This window comes from Doryrhamphus excisus, chromosome 15, assembly GCF_030265055.1.
Source record: "Doryrhamphus excisus isolate RoL2022-K1 chromosome 15, RoL_Dexc_1.0, whole genome shotgun sequence".
Lineage (NCBI taxonomy): Eukaryota > Metazoa > Chordata > Actinopteri > Syngnathiformes > Syngnathidae > Doryrhamphus > Doryrhamphus excisus.
In genome coordinates, this window is record NC_080480.1 from 16,027,600 (window position 1) to 16,047,292 (window position 19,693).

The window sequence follows — 19,693 nt, forward strand, 5'->3', positions numbered from 1 at the left end:
TCTGAATCCCGTATGGGATGTTTCCGGTCGTGAAGCTCTTCGCTCCGTGTGCGTCCTATTCCGATACTGGTTCACGCTCTCATCGGCCAATTAAGCTCGTCATTTAAAACATAAGCGGGATCTCACCTGTGCCGGGCGGGGTGGGCCTGCGGGTTCCCGTGGCAACATCCAGACTGGAGCTTCCTCCGGATTTACTGTGAAGAAAACACATACACAGGTTAGAATCCTCGGATTTTCTTGACGAGGTCTTGACTTGCTAACGCCGACCTGGAGCTGAGTCGGTTCTGCCTCATCCGCTGCTCCTGCAGGAGGCGCGTGTTCTCCAGTTTGACCGGACTGGGGATGAAGCCCACCTCGCAGCCCTCTTTCACCAGGCGCCCGATCCACCAGTCGTTATTGTACTTCTGTGTGCGGAAACAAAGACGGCCAGACATTACTAGCCGATCGAGGGCCGACGTAAATGAGAATATTTACTCATTAAACAAGAATCTGACCTCTTTAATATGTAAGAAGTCTTTGGCTTCGAAGGATATGGCCATGCCCTGCACGGGAACGTCATCGCTGGGACCGGGGTTGTATCCGACATTAGTCCGCACGGCAAACGCCACAGGTTTGGTCTAAACGGTAAAAAAATAAAATAAAAATGTTCATTAGCACCGTGACGGCGAGCATTAAAGCAAAAGCGCTAAACCTCTGACCTTTGCTTTCTCGAGCGTGGCGAGGGCCTGCCGGTCCGCTTCCTTCCTCAGAGCCTCGGGGTCCTCCTCCAGGGACACGTCGGAATCCGACGGCCGGCTCGTGTAGGAGTCGGCCGAGCCCTGGCGCACAAATGTGAGATAGACGTTACGGCTTCCTAATTGCACGTCCATATTAGGATGTGAAGAAACTTGTGGATGGGGGAGCCGCCGCTCATATCGGCTGAAAGATGACTCGGCGTAATTTGAGGTGCTTCGGCCGCCACAACAAAAGCAGATTCAGTCATGCGGATAAACCGTCTTGCACCGCTCGGCATAATAAAGGGAGTGGGCGTGGCCAATATGCACACAATTTCATGTGATATTCCTGCGCTTAAGTTTAAGCTAGCTCAAAAAGTTGACGTGTTTGGATTGTGCAGGTGTACCCGACAACCCCTTAAAGCAGACACCCGGCCCACCGTCATTTTTTTAAGCGTCCACCCGTTTTATATAACGCAATCTCTCATTTTCATAACTCCTGTTTGTATTTATTTTTAATTTTATCCGCCTGGTGTTTTGTAGGAGGTGCTGACAAGAGCGCCGGCTATGCCCGCCGTGCCAAGCAGAACAAGTGAGTCATGAGGTGTGGGCTTCCGAAATAGAGGTGAGAGCGCTCGAAAAGATGACATAAGCCACACGGACGCAAAAAAAAAAAAAACAATGACGAACAATTCCACCCCTGCTCGGAAGAAAAAGTGGCCGCACGTGTCAGACAAGAGCGGCCATTATCTCTCCCTATGCGTTGTTTGTTGATAGATTTAGACGTTTAGACACAAGCGAGCGGCTGTAGGCGACCCGGTTTGAGGGGGCAGCTTGAGTAGGTTAAGTGGCGCGTACGTGCTAAACAAAGGCTAGCGCGGTATCGACGTCAACCGTGATGCCATCGTTTTACAATCAGACGGGATTGAAGACTTTTGACGAGGGTTCGACTTCCATCAGTGGACACATTTGTTGGACCGTTCTGGTACCTCAAAAGTTGATGTTATTGTTGATACAGACTTCCTGTACATCAATATTATAATAATAATGCTTACAAAATTATACTTGCAATAAATAAACACACAGAAATGCAGAAAATGAGTCCCACTGTAAAAAAAAAACCCAGAAACCTCGGTTTTAGTACGCCCCAGTTTTAGTACCAGTCGATTCCTGCAGTATTGCATGTCTCCTTAATAATAATTATAATAATAATAATGATAATGCTTACAAAGTTATACTTGCAATAAATAAACACACAGAAATGCACAAAATGAGTCCCACTGTAAAAAAACAACAACCCAGAAACCTTGGTTTTAGTACGTACCAGTTTTAGTACCATTCGCTTTTCCTGCAGTATTGCACGTCTCCTTAATAATAATAATTATTATAATAATAATAATGCTTACAAAGTTATACTTGCAATAAATAAACACACAGAAATGCACAAAATGAGTCCCACTGTAAAAAAAAAAAACAGAAACCTTGGTTTTAGTACGCCCCAGTTTTTTTTCAGTCAAAATCTCAAGATAAATAATAAATAAGTGTAATATTTTTCAAACCAAGTCTTGCGATTTCTGGTCTTTGGAAAAATTTAGATAAGACCTAATGTCATTTAATCCATGTCTCAAACCGAGTTTAAACCAGATCAAAATCCAATGTACAGACATTCGGTTTGAGCTTACAGTCATTTAGTCCAAGTTTAAGGCCTTTAAGGTTGGCCTTAAACTTGGCCTTGGCCTTTAAGACCAAGTTTAAGGTTTAAGTGTTTAAGTCCAAGTCTTGGTTTCAATCTAACGCAAACCAATTCCGGATTTGTTTTCATTAGAAGCCAAATGGAGGGAACTGTCCAACACACATAGAGTCCAGTGTCATCAGACTGTTAGCACCTCATGCTAACATATACACAGATGACATTGAATTTAGTTGTGTATATTATTTCGTTATTATTATTATTATTATAGTAATTATTATTAAGGAGACGTGCAATACCAAAAGCGAATGGTACTAAAACTGGGACGTACTAAAACCAAGGTTTCTGGTTTTTTTTACAGTGGGACTCATTTTGTGCATTTCTGTGTGTTTATTTATTGCAAGTATAACTTTGTAAGCATTATCATTATTATTATTATTATAATGAGAAATCGGATCAGGTTGCAAACGTCTTATGCTACCGAGAGCTTTGAGGATTTGGTTACTGGATGCCTCGGGGATGCAGTAGAAAGTGTGTGTGTGTGTGTCCATGTGTTTAATGTCCCGTGCCGCCTTTCATTAGCGTCCTGGTCTCTTTGTGCGCTTCCAAACCAAACGGCAAACACCAACATGTTGATTCTAGCTCAGCCACCTGTCGCATTGTGGCGCTCCGCAGACTCATGTGTAGACACTCCCTGTTGCCGGGGCGACAGCAAAACCCCACCTCCCCTCCTCGCTAACTCACACACACACACACACACACCATCCATCCCCACTTCCTGTTTGAGCTCCAGTCTGGCGGCGGCGGCGGTGGCGTTCCCGCGTGTAATGAGGACGCCACCAGCCGCCCCCGCTGGCCAGCTCTGAGTCATCTTCTGGGAGCATCCCGACACGGGGAAGTTTTAATGATGGCCGACTCAGCGCGCGGGGTGGGGTGGGGGGGGGATGTACCAGAATAAAAAAAAATGTGTGGATGACGTCGGCGACAACTGACAAAAGTTTGAGTCACGCAGCCTCGTTGAGCGGAGTCGCTCGCAGAGGCGGATGTGCGACCTTGAACGCAACCAATCGCACATGAACGCCGTTTCCCCCAGTCTTCTGACTCTCGTCTTCCGCTCTCGTGTCAACTGAGTCGTGTCTCTAATTTTAAGCCGCTTGCTTCACTTCGCACACAGCACCCACGGTTCAAAATAGCTGCGGGTCACATGACCGCCCCGGCGCCTCCCTATTGGCTCTTTGGCACCTGCTGGAGACCCCCGCGGTGCCATAGTAACCACCTCAGGCACTGGGAGATGCATCCGTTGTTGTGTTGGTGGTGGAGGAGAGAAGAAACTTGGGGAATTATGAAGCTGATATTTCATAACAACGTCCATATTTAGACCAGAGACCGTCCCTAAACTCGAGCCTAAATCCACCAATGTATCTAAACATGCATCCCAAACTAGATCTACTCCCAAGTCTGAAGTAATTCAGTCAAAATCAAAAGATAATTAATAAAATATAAGTGTAATATTTTTAAATGCAAGTCTTGCGATTTCTAGTCTTTGGAAATTTAGGTCAGACCTAATGTCATTTAATCCATGTCTCAAACAGAGTTTAAACCAGATCCAAAATCCAATGTACAGACACTCGGTTTGAGCTTAAAGCCATTTAGTCCAAGTTTAAGGCCTTTAAGATTGGCTTTAAACTTGGCCTTGGTCTTTAAGACTAAGTTTAAGACTAAGTTTTAAATGTTTAATCCAAGTCTTGGTCCCAATCTAAAGCAAATCAATTCTGGATTTGTTTTTTTTTCCATTCGAATCCACACATTTTAGATGTCGAGTGTCAACACAGACTTCCTGTTTACATGTCATCACATTGTTAGCACCTCATGCTAACATTTAAGGTAAGATAATTCTCGGAACGACTGATAAGGAGAGAGAAACGTCTGATGTATGAAAAATTCACAAATTCACGTCTGAAGTTCATGGCTGGGGGCTGCAGGTAGACATTTTTTTTTTGCACTGTCACAGCCATGTCGCCATGGCAACAATGTCTGAAGGGGGTGGAGTCGACTTGACATGCATGTCAGTCACGGATTACCGTTTGATCTTGCAGAATACGCATACAGTATGCTATGAAACACATTATGGCAGGGGTCTCAAACACGCGGCCCGCGGGCCAAATGTGGCCCGCAGGACACTAGTTTGAGGCCCCCCCTGCCTTGATATGAAAGTTTAATGTTAAAGTTTGATATGGATGCTGTATGGTATCATGTACCCAGAAAAAATTATTACGTTTGATTAATGTTCACGTTAAAGGTTAAATAACTGTTAATAGTTATCCTCCCTATCCGTGTGGAAGTGGTAAGTTTTTGGCTATTTAAGTTTAAAGGAAATAACTTGAAGGCTACCGTTTAGGTCGCTAGCTCTCGAGTTTGCGAGTTAGCATGTGTCTCAAGACCCTGCAGTTGCGCAATATGTTGTAAATAAAAAGTATAAATATGACTATAGTCGTGTTTTGTCATGTCTACAGGGCTCTAATAATGCTTTGTTAATTTTAATCTGAAAAAAAAATATTTGTCTACCCACCAACTATATGTGGTTTCTTAAGTTTTTATTATTTGCCGTTTTATTATTATTATTATATTTATTTATTACTGATTGATTTTCTTTATTCTTGATTTGTTTATTTATTTTTCATCTTATTTTGTGCAGAAAAAAAATTAAGATATTTGAGAAGAGTGGAATATTTTATCAGAGCTTTTTTATTTTTTTAAATATTTTTCTGTTTTTAATAAATGCGTTTTTTTTTTTTTTTTTTTTTTGGAAAACCTGATGCGGCCCAGCCTTGCCCAGACCCTAGCTCCAGTGGCCCCCAGGTAAATAGAGTTTGAGACCCCTGCATTATGGGTCCATATTTTTTTTAAATAATCAATTATTTTGATATTTTTTTTTTAAGATTGTTGATTCATATTTTTAAGAAAATTCCATAAAAATAACAAAAATAGTTGCTTAATAGTGAAAACAGACTGCATCCTTCCTATGGAATTTTTGACTGGTTTCTGCTACTCGTGACCTCCAGGGTCAAGTCCCGGAGACTCCCTCAGACAAAACCACCCATAATGAAGACCCAAGTCCATATTGTCCTACAGTGTAACATATCCCCCATGAAATGGTCCCGCTCGACCAACGCGCATAGCAGCAGAGGCAACCGTTGGGACTGGAGGTCTAAATTAAAAACCCAGCGCCTTCCACAGCAGCTGCGGGCGACCCAAAATGGAATCACAAAGCAAGCCCGCCGACCCGCAGATACGGCGCTATCACAGGACACGGGCGGCAAATTCATACTTTTCCCGGTTCCGTCTAGTTGCCCGCCAGCCAGGGCTTTGAGTCTTTTGCAGCACAAACACGCTATTAGTCCAACACACGCTAACAAGCAGGCTAATGGATGTTAGCGACGTCTTACCACGGCAGGCCGCTGAATATACTCAGTCCTCTCCATGCGTCCTTTGCCACACTCGCCTCACCGCGGCGAACCCAGTGTGTGGGTGGGTGGGGGGCACGGACAATGCTGTGTGTGTGTGTGTGTGTGAAGTGACAACTAGTGTGTGTGTGTGTTCGCCTGACAAGTGCATACATGAGCATAGAGATCCAGAAAAGAGTGTGATATGTGTGTGTGTGTGTGTGTGTGTGTGTGTGTGACGCTCTCTTAACCTCCAACCCCTTCACTAACCCCCCCCCAACCCTCCTTCCACCTCCACAACCCAAAGGAACGTGAACCTTGTGTAAAGGAAGGGAACTAGAGCCGGTGGGAGGGGGGTCGGGTTGCAGGACTTGTGCTACATTCGCAAACTGGGGAAATATATTTAGCCCCTGCCCGGCAGGAACTGGGGCCGTGAGCGCGCCGAGGCTAAGGAGGCGGCTTGGTATGCGGCCGTCAGCCACCCAATGCCTCAACTGACGTGGGACGGGTGGGGGGGGCAGTGCCCGGGGAAACCCCCCCCCCTTCCCTTCTCCGGCCCGCTCTCTTTGCCCCCCTTCTCTTGCGGACGCACAGAACTAAAACCACAGGAATACACAGAACCCAGCGCTTGACCCCCCCCCTAAGACACACATGGGAGCGAAGGTCTAAAGGTCCTGCTGGGTTTTGTGTAAAGTCCAGATCAAATCTTAAGTCATGTGATCTAAAACATGTCTCCAACTTATTTGATCCAAGTCTTTTGGTCCAGATCTAAACCTAGCTCAACTCACTGACAAAGTATTAGGTCCCGGTCCTTTAAGTAAAAGTTCAGAATTATTTGATCGCGTTTAACGCTAATGTAAAGTCGTTTGAATCATCCCGAATTCAAGTCTGACGGCATTTTGTTCAAGTCCAAATTAAAGCGAGTCATTTTTTTCTGAAAGGCAATAAGTCATCTGGTCCAAAGTCTAAAGAAGATCTAAGGACATATTGGCCAAATATCAATCGTCAACTCAAGTTCCAAGTCATTTAAAGTCTTAAGTCATTCAGTCCAATCTAACTCAGAAAATGCCACTTTGTAGAGGTGTTGATTTTTTCGTTTTTTTTTTTCATTTTTTCAACTTGCTGAAAATGCACTTCTCTGCTCCGAAATCAACTGGAAACCTTGCACACTGTCATCAGGGGATCCCAGAAGGACCCCAAAATGGCAGAAAATGCCACTTTGTAGAGGTGTTGATTTTTTGAAAAAAAGGTAAGGGGTTAGCCTTTCGATTTTTCTTTTTTCAACTTGCTAAAAATGCACTTTTCTGCGCCAAAATCAACTGGAAACCTCTCACACACTCATCAGGGGTCCCAGAAGGACCCCAAAATGGCAGAAAATGCCACTTTGTAGAGGTGTTGATTTTTTGAAAATCGCTTTTTTGTTGTTTTTTTTTCCATTTTTTCAACTTGCTGAAAATGCACTTTTCTGCTCCGAAATCAACTGGAAACCTCTCACACACTCATGGGCGATCCAAGAAGGACCCCAAAATGGCAGAAAATGCCACTTTGTAGAGGTGTTGATTTTTTGAAAATCGCTTTTTTGTTGTTTTTTTTTTTCATTTTTTCAACTTGCTGAAAATGCACTTTTCTGCTCCGAAATCAACTAGAAACCTCTCGCACACTGTCATCAGGGGTCCCAGAAGGACCCCAAAATGGCAGAAAATGCCACTTTGTAGAGGTGTTGATTTTTTGAAAATCGCTTTTTTTTTTTTTTTTTTTTCATTTTTTCAACTTGCTGAAAATGCACTTTTCTGCTCCGAAATCAACTAGAAACCTCTCGCACACTGTCATCAGGGGTCCCAGAAGGACCCCAAAATGGCAGAAAATGCCACTTTGTGGAGGTGCTGATTTTTTTTTTAAAAAAGGTAAGGGGTTAGTTAGAGTTTTGTCTGTCGGAGGGTTGCCCTCTGGTGGGCACGCAGGACCCCGAGCCAAAGCCTTCGAGTCCTGTAGCTGATGACAAGACCGTCAGCAGGGCGAGGGTGAAGGAATGGCCATCCACCAGTTGGCCAAAGTCAGCAGTAAGCAGGGCTCTGCTGGGATTCATATGTCACCACACGGAGGAGCTCCAGACGGCAGCCAAGACCACTCACAATGTCCTTGACCGAGAGCCTCAAGTGCTCATAATTTATCTTTGATTAAAAAAAAAAAATGAATGGTAGCGTTTTCCGACATCTCAGCACACGTCACCAATCAGTTTAACCAATCAGCAGTACCTGCCGTGCAAGACGGTATTCTTATGCTACTCCGTGTGTGTTTTGGTTGAACTTGACACGCGGAACAAGGCTACGCAAGCACATACAGTAGGCCGCGTTGACGCCCACGCACACAAACAGAAATCCATCTAAGCGCCGTCCACCCCCCCTCCCTTCGCATCTCCATCCCACTGTGGCTGCACACAGAGGGAGATTCAGTGGCCCGGTTTCCATGGAAACCAGGCCCAGTGTATCAGCCAGCCAGCCAGCTCCACCAACGGCTGATTGTGGAGCTTGTGTATCTATCTATCTGTGTGTGTGTGTGTGTGTGTGTGTGTGTTGAATGTGAGTATGCTGGTGGTGCGTAGGTGTGTGTGAGACTGTCAAGCCTATCTATACGGGGGCCTCGCTTTGAGGCAAAAAGAAATAGGGCATATGTATAAAAACCTATAGGGTGCCTACCAGCACTTCTTTCGGTGTCAGGGAAAATAAGCGTACGCGCGTCAATAGGTAGCGTTAAACAGTCGTTAAACGACAACAGAAGCCTGAGAAAGTCCAAATCTTTAGGAAAAAGGAACAAAGCCAGCACTTGGTTACGTCATAAAGTCCGTGTCTAAAGCTTGTACTGATTAGAGTCTAAAAAAACAATCCAAATTTCAAGGCATTTGGTCCAAGTCTAAAGGAAATACCGACTAATTTACTCCAAGTAAACAAGTCTGATGTCATTTAGGCTGAGTCCAAAGTAAAGATTTAGTGTACTGTCATTCTGTCAACGTCTCAAGTCTAACAGCAAGTCCAAAGTAAAGCTGAAGCTAGGCTAAAGTGAATGACTAAATGCATGAGTTAGTCTTAAGTGATCTGGTCTAAGTCTCTTGAATCCTTGGTTTTAGGCCGTGTATGTATTTATGGTTTGAGTTTAAAGCAAGATTCTGGTAAATTAGTCCAAGTCTTGGACAAACATCACCAATTTAAAGCCCTGATTATAACCCAAGTGTGAAATATTTAACATATTAAACATGTCTGACGTCATTTAGGCGGAGTCCAAAGTAAAGATTTTGTGTGTCATTCTGTCAACGTCTCAAGTCTAAGGTTGTCTCCAGCAAGTCCAAAGTAAAGCTGAAGCTGAAGCTAGGCTAAAGTGAATGACTAAATGCATGAGTTAGTCTAAAGTGATCTAGTCTAAGTCTCTTGAATCCTTGGTTCTAGGCCGCGTATGTAATTATGATCCGAGTTTAAAGCAAGATTCTGGTAAATTAGTCCAAGTCTTGGACAAACATCACCAATTTAAAGCCTGATTAGAATCAGAATCAGAATCAGATTCCAAGTTTGAACCAGGTCAGAACCCAAGTTTGAAATATTTACTCTTAAGTCTAAAACAAGACAAAAAAACTTAGTCCAAAGTCATTTACTTTGAGTCACGTTGAGTCAAATTTAGTTTAGACAAATTAATTCCAAGTCAGTGGTGTAACAAAAACGTTAAATCGATGGGTTCAGTTGATAAACCGAGTCTAAAGCCAGTTTTAAATAACGTATGATGTTTAAGGCTATTTTAGTCTTGCTGCTCCAAGTCTTAGGTAGTATTTGGGGTCAGTCTTGGGGGGGCGGGGAACATAAACAACTAATCGTAATATTAGGACACGGCCCCACCCACGGGCGTCGGGGAGAAGCGATGGCGTCGTTACCTGGCGGACGAAGCTGTTGGAGGTGGTGTCAGATGAAGTGCTTCCATCCGAGCGCTTGAAGCGGCTCTTCCTCTTGGCGTACTTGCCCTGACGGAGGAGTAGAAGAAGAAGAAGGGTGGGGGGGGGTAGGGGCAGACAAAGAAAAGTTATTGAGTTGTTGTTGCTGTGTGATGGGAGTCGAACGATAACGCGGCGTATTAGTCCTGGTTTCTCATGTTCTCTCCTTGCAAGCCTCTAATCGCATTGACGGACCCCTGCCAAACGCTTCTATCCGGGCTGGGCAGAGGCCGCTCATTACATTAGCGGCCCACCCTGCCCACATCGCCATGGTTATGCAATGCCGAATAATTACGTTTGCGGGGAGACGGCCTGTTCTGGTGACTGTGGCGCGGTGGAGAGACGCCGCTGCATGAGAACAAAGCAGGCCGACGAACGCAAACACGCGTGTTTCTACCCCAACACGGTGTTGATTGACAGTGCTAGCATCACGCTCACATAACATCATGCTAACGAAATCATCAGAGCTACGGACTCCATTTTAAGATGCGTAGTGAAGCCTGACTTGTTTTTGTTTTTTTTTTTTTTTTATTTGACACAAAGTTGTTCTCCGTGAAGTGGTGGGCGTGTACACGGCCCGGGTTCATCAGAGGCAAGCTACCCGGCATACCTTGCGGCAAGGTAAGCATGTGTGGCATCTATTACGTTATACAGTGAATATTTAAAAGTGGATCAAGTGCACAGTAGAGCTTCTCGGAGACACACACTCTAAGCTCATTAGCATTAAAGCTACAGACACACAAAACGAGCCGCCCCCCGCCCCCCCCCAAAGTGGGGCTTACTAAAAGCAGTTCCAGCATCAATGCTAACTAATTGTGGCACCTCTGAGACACATGTAAGTTTAGATTAACTTAAATGGATGATTAACGATGCAAGCACACGGGGAGGGCGTGTCCGGGATGGAAGCGGCGATGTGGTGACTTCCTGTCAGGAAAAAGAAGGGCAGGGAAATGCCAGAGGCAGGAAGGGCGGTAAACGATGTTCTGCCAGATTAAAATGTGTTGTATAATTCAAAAGAGGAAGTGTTTGTTAAAGAGGAAGCGAGGCGGGTGGCAGGGGACATAGCCGCCCCCCAACCCCAACCCCCTGGGCGGCAGCTTCAAATGGGATGGAATCACGATTCCAGCCCCCCCACGGGATCCCATCAGCGGTGTTAAAATCTCAGGTGTAAATGATGTTGATTTTGGATATCCGCTTCAAGATGGCTGCCGTTTTCCTTGACTTCACACTTTCAGGTTGTTTCTCTCTTGTGTCATAACAGGAACGCTACTTGTTTTGACTGCAAGAGAGGATGAAAGATGGAGGATGGAGGACATGGAGAACTTTGAGGGGGCTGAGAGGATGAGGGGGCTGGTAAGTGGGAGTCAAGAGGAGATAGAAAGCAGGATTTGGCATGCTAGGAAGCGCTGTTGAGAAACGAGCGTGCTCCGCGTGGGTGTGTTTGTTCCAGTTTTTTTAAAAAAAAACAAAACTCAGCGATGCGTGTGTGTGTGTGTGTGTGTGTGTGTGTTGCCCACTCCACTCCCGAAAAAGCTTGTGCCTATTTGTGGCTTTCCGCGAGGAGTGACACCGTCGACAGGTGAAGAGCATCACTGGTGTCATTGACGCTAACGTGACGGAAGAACTCATTTCAAACATCCGGCCGCCAGGATACGCCCACCGGCCACATTATTAGGTACACCTGCACAATCTCACGAGCCTGTTAACAAAGATGATATTATATCCTGTTGGTTTTCTTTTATTTTCATGTACTGCATGCTGTGTGACAATGGATCATGCTGACTGTAGATGAAATATTAAAATGAACCATAACATTTTTATTTTGTATTATACATTGTCATCATTCATATGTTTGTTATTTTAAAAAATTAAGTCAGTTAATTCATTTTAATTTAAATTTAAAAAGTGAATTAAAAGTAAATTAAATTATTAAAGTGGATGCAGCTTGATTTTAATATTTAAAAAAAAATAATAAAAATGTAATCACATTTTTAAATTGAATTAAATATAAGTGACATGATTATAGTTTTAAATAAATTGACCTCATGTATTACAAAATAACAAAAAAATACATAATGAAAAATTATTTGAAAAAGTAATATTACATGATTAATAATTATCTTAGTATTAATAATTACATTAAAGAATAATATTAAAATATTCCAATGGCCCTCTGTAGTTTGTTTTTAAATATGGTTATTTTTTATGTTATATTTAATTCAATATAATTAGAATGAATCAATGTACTCTCTAATGTAGCTATTTTTCATGTTATCAGTACAAATATTTTTAGAAAATCTTATATACGCTTTTGCTTTATAATTAAATATTAAATTATTAAATATTTATCATATATAACAATACTTCATATTTGTATTATTATTATTCATAGCTCAAATTTGCTTTCTCCTGTAGCTAAATGATTGGGATTTATTTCATTTTATTCAAAAACATATATATAAACTATAATTGACAATATAGAGTCATAAACAAATAAAAACAATTATTTTGTAACAATTATACAACTCCCCCCAGGTGTACCTAATGAAGTGGGCATGGTTACTGCAGCCTAATCAGAAGTTTTCATAACCTCTTGCTGTCTAAATAATAATAATAAAAATAATAATACGAAGAAGAATGCTAAGAAGACAATAATGTTGCTGTGTAGTTAAACAAAGGCGTGGCTTTTCCACGCATCCAATGGCCAGCCTGCGTATACTGTGTACACAAACCCTGCTAATAAACAAGCAATTACCATCTTGTCACATAAGAATAGTACTAATGATGATGAATTCTCATATATATAGTATATATATATGTGTGTGTTTTTTTTTTTAAGAAGAACTTCCTCTTTAAAAAAAACAGCGGTGATGAGAGAATCCGCTCATTGGGAAGCAAATGGAGCGAGTTGAGTGTCAGACAACCTGTTAATCTTCTCCATGACAACATTTCAATCTACGTGCTGTTGATGTACAATTATCTAACATTAATGTGTTTTTTATCTTACCTGTGATTGAGGATGGGGGTCGAACATGTCCATTTGGATCTCCTGAGTCGAGGTCGAAGGCGTCCTGGACATGCTACTTTTCTGTACCATTGATTTGTTAACTTTGTGTCCTCTCAAAAATATATATATGTATATTTTATATGTGTATGTGAATTTGTCAGTGACGTGTGTCTTTATGTTGGTGTCCACGGAGTCATCTTGTCGTCGTGTCCGTGGGGCTGCTGAGTGGAATGGCAACAGCTGCCGAGCTGATGAGAATGCTTGAGCGCCGGGTTTTGCTGGGTAAGTTACCCGAGAGCGTACGGCAGCACGTCCGGTCGGCGCCTTCAAAATAAAAGCATATTATACAACGCTATGGCGGTAAATAGCGTGGGCAAAGTGTTGTAATGTGAATTTACAGCTGCACGTCAATAAAATAGTGAAAGTTATTTGATTTTAAGAGTTCAATCTAGACTAAAAAAAAGACAAATTCAAGGATGAGGAAGTTGTGCAGTAGTTTGTAATACAGTATCCAACTTTTTGATTCCGAAAGTGTTTATTTTGATTTTTAGCTATTTGAATTAATCACAATTAATTATTAGAATGAAATGTAATACAACAGGGGTTTTAATATTGTGGAGGATATAACACTAAACTAATTTTCATGAATTTTCTGCTCCCTCATATCCTCTCAGCATAGCAACTAACATTACCCTAAATAACTCTTTGTTTTTCTCAAGCTGCCGTGCCCTTCTCACACTTTCAACCCCCCCCCCACGGAATACACTCTTGATATGAACAAACTGTGGTGTGTCGCCATCAAAATGCTGCCATACTTGCCATGCTTTTACTTTGAAGACGAGTAGAATATTTCCGGTGGTACAGCCTTTTCTTGTGATGATGCGCTTTCTCTCCAGCCAGGCTCCAGCTGGGAGCCAAGGAGGTCCACGCCCCGCCGAGCAGACCCCACCTTCACCCATCGATTGATGGGGGGAACCACAGGAGGAGGAGGAGGAGGAGGGCTGGGGGTAGACCCCATGATGGAGGCCTGAAGGTGGGACACACTGTGGGTGGAGGAATGGTGTTTACATATACAATAAATGGATGACTATGTACACCTACACAATGTGCTTCCATTTAAAAAAGTAAACATACTTCATTTACTCACTTATTTTATTTTTTTTAGTGATTATATGTATTATTATTTTTACAATACAAGTAGCTCGAAAGCAGGGAGTGTCCAAACAGTCCAAACGGCAAAGGAAGGTAGTCGACACATCCATGATTATCCTGGCTGCGTTTTGTTCCTGGGGGTTCCTGGTCTCTCTGCTGGGTTCCTAAACAACTTCGGTCACATGATGCCGAATATGAATGTTTGCGATGCAATTTTGGAGAGTGAAAATGAGTCTATTACAAATCTTCAGTCTGCTCCGTTAGCAGCATGGATGGTGCCATGGCAACAGGCAAGGCTATTGAGATGATATCACAGCTCAAAACCTTCATCTCATTCTTATACTTTATTAACAAGGGTGGGCGATACTGCAAAGTGTGAGCAGAAATATGATATCAAGTAAATAGGCATACTTTTACTTATTATTTTTTTTAGATCATTGAGTGAATTTTGCATTTAATTTTGTACAATTTTATTACAAATAATTATATTTGTCATAATTGTAAGTCATAATCCAGGAGTTTTTTGTTAAAGGTACTTATATATGATTAATAGTTAGCATTTTCTGCCATTTTATCTTCCTGAGATCAGCGCCACCTGCTGCCCTGGAGGCAAACTTCCACTCCAATGCTAGCACCTGCTTTTCTATTGCAGCTTTGTGACACTTGGTGACCTTAAAATCCACCAGATGCATTCTCTCCTTCACATGGTTCTCAGCTGTCTCCCCCAGAGACCAAGATCAAACGTCCCCCCCCCCTCTCTTTAATTTTGCAGAGAGAAATTGTGATAATCTCGGTTATTTGCGGTGAAGGAGCACACGCAAAGACCAATGCTTCCAGCGTGCACTGTTGCCATGGCGATGCGAGAGATGCAATAACAGTATAGCCAACATCGTAGGTACTGTGGACTTAATAAGCAGTCTGCCACACATCTGCAGTCGTGGGATTTGCAGTATTAGACACTCTTTATATTATGAAACTAATTTTCCTCATTATGTTGTTAAGAAAGTAAAGTTATTATGTTCAGTACAGTCACCACATGCATGTTAGCAGCCATATGTTGCACCAATGCAAATTAATAATAAAGACAAAAATAAATTACCGAATTAATTATGTAAAATAGCTTTTTATTTGTATTTTTATTTAATTAATCTCACAGGTGGCGTAATAAGAGCACGTAAACGATTGCCCTCTACCGGTAGAAGAATACACTACACATCAGCGGCACCCACAATGCATCGTAACATGGTCGACACCATTGTGCCATGAAGGGGTGTCCGTCGGAATATACTTATTAAAAGGTTAAAACTTCTATATCTAGATCTGTTTATATCTCTTGATTATACGTTGTGTCATGTTTATGCGTGGCACTAATACTAGCAGCTGTGCTACGAGTTCTAAGAAAGTTTTTTTTTCGTGTGCTAAAGTGGACTCTCCCCCATAATGGTACATTCCTGGCCGTGGCCCGAAATCTTCCTTTTTCTATTGAAGTGGCAGCCATGAGGTAGGAACGCCGTCGACAGAGGACCAAAAAGACCTGATTTAACTGTCCAAATACACATTTCACACGTTTAAACATTTAAGTTAAAAGATAACACGACACGCTCCGGTGAAACCGAGTGTCATATACCGTCCAAACCCCGCAATGGGTTGTTTAAAAGCGGCTTCACGTCGCACGATGTAGCCCAAACTAGCGGCCATGTTGTCAACCCGGCTAGCGAGTTAGCAGCTAATATGCTAAACATACGGATATCATTTAGCATGCATACTGACAGTGCGACAGTCGCTTGTCTTTAGATATGGATTTTATAAGTTAGCGTTTTTGGTGTTGCTGTTTCAGCATGCTCAGGCTCCAGAAGAGGCTCGCCTCCAGCGTGCTGCGCTGCGGCAAGAAGAAGGTCTGGTTGGACCCCAATGAGACCAACGAGATCGCAAACGCTAACTCTCGTAAGTCGACCAAAAGTGACTTATATAAAGCATAATTTCATGTCAAGTGGGTAATTTAGGCTACCAAGATGTATATTCTTATCTTTGTGTTTAGTGTATAAAGCAGGTCCTATTAATGCAGCTAATAACCATGCAACATGCGGTCTCGCATGTAGTAATGATCATTGTCAACAGAGGGCGCTGTTGTACTGCTAATACTGCATAACTCATCCTCCGTGTATTTCCCAGGCCAGCAGGTCCGTAAGCTGGTCAAGGATGGTCTCATCATCCGTAAGCCCGTCACGGTCCACTCTAGGGCCCGTTGCCGTAAGAATACGCTGGCCCGCCGCAAGGGAAGACACATGGGCATTGGTAAGTTTGTTGTATGACTAACGTGATTGCAATTGAATGCAGTCATTCTTAGCCTCTTTCCTTGGCGTGTTTAGGTAAGAGAAAGGGTACCGCCAACGCCCGTATGCCCGAGAAGCTGTCCTGGATGCGCCGCATGAGGATCCTGCGTCGTCTGCTGCGTCGCTACAGGGAGTCCAAGAAGATCGACAGGCACATGTAGGTTCATCGCTTGGAAACCGCAGATTTTTTAATGAGGTTTTGAATTGGAGAAGAAGAAACTTGATTGCTTGCCTTCTGTATATTTATTTAGGTACCACAGCCTCTACTTGAGGTCCAAGGGTAACGTTTTCAAGAACAAGCGCGTCCTCATGGAGCACATCCACAAACTGAAGGCCGACAAAGCTCGCAAGAAGCTCCTGGCGTAAGTTTGAAGCCTTGCTTTTCATTTGGCTATCATGTTTATGAGAAGACACATTTGAGGTGAGCTCAAGTTAACGGAGGTTTTGTCTTCGTGTCCCCTTCAGCGATCAGGCTGAGGCTCGTCGTACCAAGACCAAGGAGGCCCGCAAGCGCAGAGAGGAGCGCCTCCTGGCCAAGAAGGAGGAGATCATGAAGAACTTGTCCAAGGAGGACGAGGGCAAGAAGTGATGGTGCTGACCTGCCTGTGATGAGTGCTGACAATAAAAGTGTACAGAAAGACTCTCCACGCCTCGTCTGCTATTATTTCTGTGGTACGGCTTTGTTTGTGGTTAGCATGTCAGCCTCGCAGTCAGAAAATCCAGGCTTGAATCTCTGGGGTCAACTGGGATAGACTCAGTACACTCATCCCCCAAATGATCGTCCATAAGCACAAATGCAAATTGTTAGCTATTAGCATTAGTATTTAATTTAAAGGCAAACCACAAAAACCCTCCAAGTTGGTCTTAAATGCAGGGCTAGAAGTTAGTCACATGACCACGCCCACTTAAGATGGTAACATTGATACTTTTTGTCCTATTGCACAAAATTCTCATTTGGTCATATGTTTTGGCAGTAATTGTTTGGACGCACATTTGCTGCCATCTAGCGGCCGTAGCGAGTACCTTCTACATAATTCAAGCAACCAATCATGACTCCTGTGCAATCCAATTGGATAATTAAACATTTAAACTGTAGTGTGTTATTAAAATTATTTTTTTAGGGTTGTCAAATTATTAAAATGTTTAATTAGATTAATTTTGATTAATCATGTCTCACTATATCTGAAATATACAAATTTTTTACAGTATTTTTATTGAAAGAAATAAATTATAGGGCAGAATTATGTATATTTGTAGGTAATAATAGTGCTAAAATTACAGTAAAAAGTACTGAGCATTAAGTGTTAAAGCGAGTGAAGAATTATATTAATAATAATAAAAATATTATAATAATATTATTTAATTTGTATTTCTGTTTTAGACCGACCTTTAAACAGGAACGCGTTATTTTTGACAGCCCTAGATTTTTTAAATACATTTTTAAAAATGTTATTTCAATTATATAAACAAAGATTTAAAAGAAATATGTTTTCCTTCCATCTTAAACAGGCCATTGACGAATTGTTTTTTTTTTTTTAAGTGTCTGTTCGAATCAATAAACGGCGTTAGGCTGTGATTGCTCCTCAGCTGTCAATGAATGTTCATTCCAAGCACAGCAGGAGGCGTAAATAATTGACGGCCTTTGGTGAAGTGTTTGTTTTGGCCACGACGGCAGGATTTGGATGCAGTTTGCTTGTTGGGTTCTCATTCAAACAACGGCAAGCAGCTTTGGAGTCAATTTCTTACCTCATCATCGTATTAGCGCTCTTCCTTGAAAGACACGACTCTTTCGGCTCCCAAACGGCTCCTCGGTGAACACTGAAACGATACAACAGTGTCAGAGTCACAGAATATTTGGACTTTATTCCCCTAATATTATAACACCCCCCCCAACCTAGTTTTCAAAAAATGCCAACTTTATTTGTCTCCCCTGAGTCCTTTCTAGGACAGAAACCCGCTAGGTTTCATGTCCTTGTAATGGAGCCGCTCCTAAGCCGTAACTCCTAGCATGACAAACACAATGCAAGGCTTAGTTACACCATAGCACGCTCGCACGGACGAGTCAGTGATGGCTTCTTTTCAGTCTTTTCAATGCGTTCTCTTGTTCTGCACCTCAGGTGCCTGCAGAACACTGAACAGGCTAGGAGACATCTGACACGCTTGGGAGGTTCCTGCCCAGCTAGTCTAACTATCCCATCATCCTCTTCAGGTTAGCGAAATTGCTCATTGGCTAGGGTTACTCTTAGGGGGTAGGGTTTTGGTTAGGCCTAGGGTTAGTGTTTGGGGTTAGGATTGAGGTTATGCCTCGGGTTAGTGGTGAAGGTTGGGGTTAGGCTTAAGGTTAGGCCTAGGGTTAGCGCTTCAGGTTGGGGTTAGACCTAGGATTAGTGTTTGAAGTTAGGCCTAGGGTTAGTGGTGAAGATTACGGTAAGACCTAGGATTAGTGTTTGAGGTTAGGTCTACGGTTAGTGGTGAAAGTTGGGATTAGACCTAGAATTAGTGTTTGGGGTCAGGTTTAAGGTTAGGCCTTGGGTTAGTGGTGACGGTTGGGGTTAGTCTTAGGGTTAGGCCTAGGGTTAGTGGTGAAGATTATGGTTAGACCTAGGATTAGTGTTTGGGGTTAGGCTTAAAGTTAGGTCTAGGGTTAGTGGTGACGGTTGGGGTTAGATCTAGAATTAGTGTTTGTGGTTAGGCTTAAAGTTAGGTCTAGGGTTAGTGGTGAAGGTTACGGTTAGACCTAGGATTAGTGTTTGAGGTTAGGTCTCGGGTTAGTGGTGAAGGTTGGGGTTAGACCTAGAATTAGTGTTTGGGTCAGGCTTAAGGTTAGGCCTAGGGTTAGTGGTGACGGTTGGGGTTAGTCTTAAGGTTAGGTCTACAGTTAGTGGTCAAGGTTGGGATTAGACCTAGGATTAGTGTTTGGGGTTAGGCTTAAAGTTAGGTCTAGGGTTAGTGGTGACGGTTGGGGTTAGATCTAGAATTAGTGTTTGGGGTTAGGCTTAAAGTTAGGTCTAGGGTTAGTAGTGAAGGTTACGGTTAGACCTAGGATTAGTGTTTGAGATTAGGTCTAGGGTTAGTGGTGAAGGTTGGGGTTGGACCCAGGATTAGTGTTTGGGGTCAGGCTTAAGGTTAGGCCTTGGGTCAGTGGTGACGGTTGGCGTTAGTCTTAAGGTTAGGTCTACGGTTAGTGGTCAAGGTTGGGATTAGACCTAGGATTAGTGTTTGGGGTTATGATTGCGGTTAGGCCTAGGGTTAGTGGTCAAGGTTAGGGTTAGACCTAGGATTAGTGTTTGGGGTTAGGCTTAAAGTTAGGTTTAGGGTTAGTGTTGAAGGTTACGGTTAGACCTAGGATTAATGTTTGAGGTTAGGTCTCGGGTTAGTGGTG

General features: G+C 42.8%; 2 protein-coding genes across 3 annotated transcripts in view; one reads left to right on the top strand and one right to left on the bottom strand.

Moving 5' to 3' along the window:
* The window catches only part of cacnb1 (calcium channel, voltage-dependent, beta 1 subunit), a 48,695-nt gene that overhangs the window by 14,844 nt on the left and 14,158 nt on the right, over positions 1 to 19,693 (bottom strand). For both annotated transcript variants that reach the window (XM_058048141.1, XM_058048142.1), the window contains exons 2-9: positions 18,058 to 18,129; positions 13,642 to 13,869; positions 12,827 to 13,150; positions 9,763 to 9,849; positions 699 to 818; positions 495 to 617; positions 268 to 404; positions 127 to 194 (exon numbers count right to left, since the gene is read on the bottom strand). In XM_058048141.1, coding sequence (XP_057904124.1) covers positions 127 to 194; positions 268 to 404; positions 495 to 617; positions 699 to 818; positions 9,763 to 9,849; positions 12,827 to 13,150; positions 13,642 to 13,785 — 1,003 coding nt within the window. In that variant the 5' untranslated portion in view covers positions 13,786 to 13,869; positions 18,058 to 18,129. The remainder of the gene's footprint in view (positions 1 to 126; positions 195 to 267; positions 405 to 494; positions 618 to 698; positions 819 to 9,762; positions 9,850 to 12,826; positions 13,151 to 13,641; positions 13,870 to 18,057; positions 18,130 to 19,693) is intronic.
* rpl19 (ribosomal protein L19) lies at positions 15,425 to 16,952 on the top strand. The gene is made up of 6 exons (XM_058048144.1): positions 15,425 to 15,479; positions 15,816 to 15,922; positions 16,151 to 16,273; positions 16,348 to 16,468; positions 16,563 to 16,673; positions 16,777 to 16,952. Exons 1-6 carry the CDS (start codon positions 15,475 to 15,477, stop codon positions 16,898 to 16,900), a joined length of 591 nt encoding a protein of 196 aa, XP_057904127.1. The 5' UTR covers positions 15,425 to 15,474; the 3' UTR covers positions 16,901 to 16,952.